Source organism: Anguilla rostrata, chromosome 4 (assembly GCF_018555375.3).
Source record: "Anguilla rostrata isolate EN2019 chromosome 4, ASM1855537v3, whole genome shotgun sequence".
Taxonomy (NCBI): Eukaryota; Metazoa; Chordata; class Actinopteri; order Anguilliformes; family Anguillidae; genus Anguilla; species Anguilla rostrata.
The window spans coordinates 42,601,892-42,607,891 of record NC_057936.1 but is presented as its reverse complement, the minus strand read 5'-3'; the positions used below and the strand labels follow the sequence as shown (position 1 = coordinate 42,607,891).

The following is a 6,000-nucleotide window of genomic DNA, read 5'->3' as shown; positions in this document are numbered from 1 at the left end:
AAATGGGCAAGGATTGTCCAGATTTGGCATCTGCGCTAAGGGGTTAACCTAATGTGGAAAGATGGTATCACTTCAGTCCCTGGATTCAAAGCCTGTTGATTGCTTTAGTTTTCTAATGGCACTTTTATATATAATCACGACTGTAGCAGCGTATATAGGTCTGTCTTTTTATTCCCTTTAGTTAGATCTCTTTGTAGTGATGGTAGGAGGGGGAGGGCGGGGATAATCGTGGGACTCTCTCGACCAACGGGTTTAAAACTGAAGCCTAGGATAATTAGTGGAATTTACGACTAAGATGATTAACTTCATTAGCCAAAGCGTCTGCTCCCCGACCGTGCGAGAAACGGGATTCTTAATTGTTCGCTCTAAGCAAGCATGAGGTCTCTCGAAGTCCGAGGACATCTTCAGGATGAAACCAAGGGGTGTGAGTGAGTCAGGGCTCGCGTGGATATTGACGACAAATGCTACAGATTTAGAATATTTTTGTATGTAAGTTGGAGTCATGAAAACGTGCCCCGATGGAAATGGCAGCCTGAACGCCGACTGGATGGGTGCGCTCAGCCCCACGCTTACCCCATTGCCTCTGAAGTATCTAGCGGTGCCAGGTAAGTAATCCTGCACTGGTCTGGACCAGGGTGCTTAAAATGATGGACTGCCTGAATATGACAATCGTAAAGTCTATATTCATCCTAGTTTTCCACTGTTTCATCATACAAAATGTTTATAAAATTTACATTTAAAATATACAATGCTAGATGTAGGCTACTATGATTTTACAAGATGTAAATGCACAGGAAACATTCGTTTTGTATCCTAGTTTATCAATACCTTAATTGTTTTTTAAAATAACTTTTATATTCAAACAAGATCATAATGAGGACCACTATGACCTTGATTTTGAACGGTTGGTACTTTTTTGCTCTTATTGTAGAATGCACACTGGTAACCTCACTAATATTATTTATTCAATTTTTCCAGAAAATGATTTTATCAGTTATTATTCAGATCAGTTACTTTGTTTTTCCCCATAAAAGTGCTAGCTTTTCTTACCTACATCTCTTCATTCATCTCTGAACAGCATTTGAAGCACTGTGTGGCAACCCAGGTAATAAACAGTGCTATGTAGGCTTTGTAAAAATAAAAGTTGGTTATTTATTTTTTGAAAGAATGTCTACATAAAGAGAGACACTTAAACAGGCTAAAATGTCAATTTTCTCCTTCCAGAACAGTACCCAGCAGGTAAAAAAAAAAAACTCCCTCACTACTCCTTCACTGCTAATATCACCGACCGTATTTCTTCTCTCTTGATCCCTAACTGGCCCACAGCAACAGAGCGTACTGTAGGGGTCAGAGTGCTGGACTCGTTGAACACATTTCTGTATTGCAGCACAGAACTGTGATTTACAACAAGTATAAAACTAAGTGAGGAGGTCCCCAGCACATTGCCTCATGCAGAACTACTAAATAAGAGATAAATAATGCAGACTTGTTCAGATTCAACTTTTTTTTTTTTTTTTTACCAGAGAACCAGATAGTTTTGAGTTTCAGGCGTTCAGGTTTATGTGTAAGGATGTGTAGGAATGTGTGCGATCTGTGTGTGTATGTGCGTGTGTGTGGGGGAGGGGGTGTGTTTGTGTTTGACTTTATGTGTGTGTGTGTGTGTGTGTGTGGGCATATCTGTGTGCATGTGTTGATATTTTACTGACCGGGTGCTGACCTGATTCCACAGTCTGCTGTGCTCTGTGTGTATGCCGAGGGTCAAACAGACAGACCTGCCAACCTGCACGCATTTTGTGTACCAACCACGCAATTCTTGTTCAAAATACGCATGTACGAAATGCCAACTGTATATATATATATAATATATATAAAATACATTTTATTCTAATTTAATTACGGAAAACAATCAATCAATACAAAACAATACCGTACATTTATTCGGTATTTAAACTACATCCCTCGGATTGGACCAGATGCGACCTTGTGCTTGTGGTTCTGTAACTCCTCCCCGACCCACTCAACATCCCCTGATACGCAGCGGTACGTTATTATCCACCGAGGAGTAACGCTGCATTGCTGAGGTAAAATGAGAAGTGCGAGAGTAATAATCAAGCACAAAAATGTGACCGTAATGTTAACATATAAAACGTTAAAACATGTTCGGTAACTTTACGTGATGATGCATTTCAAGGGGTGTATCCTAACGAGATAAATGTATGTATATAGTTAGCCGTAGTAGTAGCTCGCATACGATTTAGCCTCGTTACGAGACGGCTACGGTGTGAATAACTGATGGAATTATTTAGTTGCAGTAACTCAAACGCCACGGAGACTCCCTGTTCTAAATTTAAATCGCGCACACACTGTTGGAGCAAAATATCAGGAACAATGGCCGTACCTCCGCCCCTCAAAACTTCCGCACCATGCATTTTAAACATTGTGCATAAATTTATGATTTTGACATTAGCCACCAAGAAGCTTCATGTAATAATTTAGCTAAACCTCTAGTTACAAAGGCCTACATTCCTAGATAATTTTTCAATTGAATACTTTTTTTTCATTAGCCCTATATAAGCTGATTCAATAATTTAATTATTAAATAAAAATGGAAATCATGAACAGAAACTTAGTTTTATTCATAAAGGACAGTGTTTTACATTACAACACAAGTAAACACTTGAAAATGAAAACATATGTTACAATATACAAACATATATACATTTTTGTATTTTTATTAAATAATTAAATGCAATTCATTAATGGTTATCAGTTTGTATAAGCACACATATCATATAATGAAATATTAATCATGAAAAAAATGGTTTTAAGCAGGTGTACTCAAACGTTTGACTTGCAAGTATATCATAATATAGCCCAGTGCAGTGCAAGTGATATTTTAGAATCAGGTCAAATTATACAATTTTGCCTGATCACTTCTACAGTCAAAACTAGAATTATGAAGAAAGGCTTGTGTGTGTGTGTGTGTGTGTCTTGCAGACTTTCGTGTGCAAAGTGAAGTGGTGCGAAAGCATGTGAACTAAGCATTACACTCACTATTGTGGTACAAGGTTGGCAGGTCTGAACAGACTATATTTGGTTCTATGTTGAACTCTGCAACTCAGTGTGTGTACATGCATGTACACATCTGATTGATTGTAATGTGTGTATGTGTATCTTTACACGTGTATTTTCATGTGTATGTGTACATTTTGCATATGTGTGTCTGTCTCTTTGTGTGTTCGTCCGTGCATGCAAGTGTGTACATATGTGTGTGTGTGCAAGCCTGTGCGAGTGTTGATATATTACTGGCCAGTCATGCCAGTCTGACTACTAGTGAAGCCAAAGATAAGAGGATCCAGTTATTCCAATCATTCAGTTAACAGGACTAGAGAGAGAGAGAGAGAGAGAGAGATGAGTGGAAGGATGAATGGGTGGATGAATATTGCGTGTGCTACTCGAAATTAGCTCAACAATACCGGGCAATTAAACACCAACCCCCACACACAGTTTCACTAACGCCTTTAACTAACTAACAACAGCGAGTCAGCTACAGAGATTCTGAGCTAACGCACAACTAAGCTTGCTGACTAGCAACAGTTGAGACAAGTTTTTTTTTAAAAGATTACCTAAATTACACACAACTATGTTCTCTAACTACCAACAGCAGAAACAAATCAAGTTAAGATACGCTTATCTGAATCGCGGGGTACGGCAGAAGCGACGACACAATCAGATGCACACTAATGAACCACAGATGAACACCACTTAAATAGCACCAGGTGAAGCTACTCGAAATTAGCTCAACAATACCGGGCAATTAAACACCAACCCCCACACACAGTTTCACTAACGCCTTTAACTAACTAACAACAGCGAGTCAACTACAGAGATTCTGAGCTAACGCACAACTAAGCTTGCTGACTAGCAACAGTTGAGACAAGTTTTTTTAAAAAGATTACCTAAATTACACACAACTATTTTCTCTAACTAGCAACAGCAGAAACAAATCAAGTTAAGATACGCTTATCTGAATCGCGGGGTACGGCAGAAGCAACGACACAATCAGATGCACACAAATTCACTTAAATATTGCACTTATTGTGTGTAACAAGATAAATAAAGGCAAATAACACAATAAAACAAACCAAACTAAACATTAAACAGATATTATGCACTTATACCTTTGGATAAAACTGTCTGCCAAATAAATGTAATGTAATGGAAACAGATTAAGAAATGATTATTATTTTTATTGTTATTATAATTGTTATTATTTTTGTCAAGTAAGGTTTATTGGAGATTCAAGGTTCACATGAGGATGACAGTACAAGTAGTATAGGAATCAACAAGTTTTTCAGTATGCATAAAGAAACATTTAACATTCAAAAGAAAACTAAAAACATCAACAACAACAACAAAAAAAGAAAGGAAAAACAAAATAAATACATAAATAAAAAAAAATAAAATAAAAGTCTATTCCAATTTACCACCCACCCCCGTCCCACCGCCCAACCCCCAACCCCACCCAACCGATCTCACCTGCTGATTATGAGAAAAGGGAAAGACAGGGGGAAAAGAACGAGGACCGAGTAATTAAGCAGGGCGCTGTATGGAATGAATCTAGTTAAGGTTCACCTTGTATATTTTGTCTAACGTCCTGTCTTCCCAAGATAACAGATGAAGGGGTACCAAATCTTATCGAAATGGGGCCCTCTGTCCCTTAATAAGAATCGTATCCGCTCAAGATGTAAGGTGTTTGTGAGCTCACTGAGCCCACAGCTTTGGAGTTGGTACTTCCTCCTTTTTCCAAAAAATTATCTTTTTGGCTATTATTAACCCATACGAAATGAATTGCTGCTGAGCCTTACGTAGCCTGATCGATTGTTCTGAAACCCCAAAAACTATTAAAAGTCTGGTTCTATGTGAAGCTCAAGAACTTCTGAGAACACTTTAAAGATTTCACCCCAGTAACCATGCAGGTTGAGGCATAGCGCATAGCTGTGGAGTACAGTGGCCTCAGTTGCATTACATTTTTCACAAATTGGTGAGACATTTGGGAATAGCCTGTGTAATCTGGTCTTGGAATAATGGAGTCTATGGATAAATGGAGCATCGCGTAGTTCTGGCAGACCGCGAGAGTCAAGCACTCCGGCTGAATCAGCTGATGGCTCAGCTGAGTGATGTTCGCCTATCACAGTACATTCACTAACAGGGTGGTCTACTTAAACAGCCTCCCTCTACTCATTCGGCTGCTCCTCCTGCATGCAAGCACTGCACGTTGCTTCGTAAATTGGCGCTGCTTGCTGCAATCCAGCTACGGCATGCTGCCAGTCTAAACCATGTCTGCTTGCTACATGTTAGCTGCTAGTCTAGCTCACAGCCTAGGCACTATGAGGAAGTCTTGCTATTTATTAGCATTGCTCCTTACCTCAAAGCTCTATAGCTGCAGCAGGCAGGCGATCTATTTGGGGCCAGCCACGCAAAGCGTTGTTTAAGCGGCATATTCCAGATATTGAGGATACCGGTGCACTGTCTTCACTGCTAACTGGCCAGGGAGCTTCATTCAAGGAGTGCTGCTTTGCGGCGGCCGCCGCCCCTCCATGGAGGACGCCATGTTCAAGCCTGGAAGCTGCTGCCACGTCCATATTTGCTAGCTGCAGATTCTTGCCGGGTAATGTCATCAAACTTATTTCAATTCTGCTGAGCTCTGAGTCTACCGGTAAACGCATAATATACACAGTGTTGCCAACTCTTTCTATAGAAAGTAGCTATGCCCTCCTCTAAAAGTCGCTAAATTGACAACACCGAATATACACATTCGATTGCGGGGATGTCTCACAGAGGAGCTGGTTTCACGAATATCGCATTAAAATCATATTGGTGTTAAATCTGCGAGGATACAATTTGGTTGGCTATCTAATTTAGCTGTCAGATCACGATCCTGAATGTTTAGGGATTGTTAATGTCCATTTTAATGAGACAAATTAGGCTTAACGTTGT

At 39.7% G+C, this 6,000-nt stretch overlaps 1 protein-coding gene across 1 annotated transcript in view; it reads left to right on the top strand.

The window, feature by feature from the left end:
• Positions 1 to 309: 309 nt before the first annotated feature.
• The window catches only part of plcxd2 (phosphatidylinositol-specific phospholipase C, X domain containing 2), a 28,584-nt gene continuing 22,893 nt past the window's right edge, over positions 310 to 6,000 (top strand). The window contains exon 1 of the mRNA XM_064334116.1: positions 310 to 605. Within this exon, the coding sequence (XP_064190186.1) occupies positions 503 to 605 (103 nt within the window). The 5' untranslated portion in view covers positions 310 to 502. The remainder of the gene's footprint in view (positions 606 to 6,000) is intronic.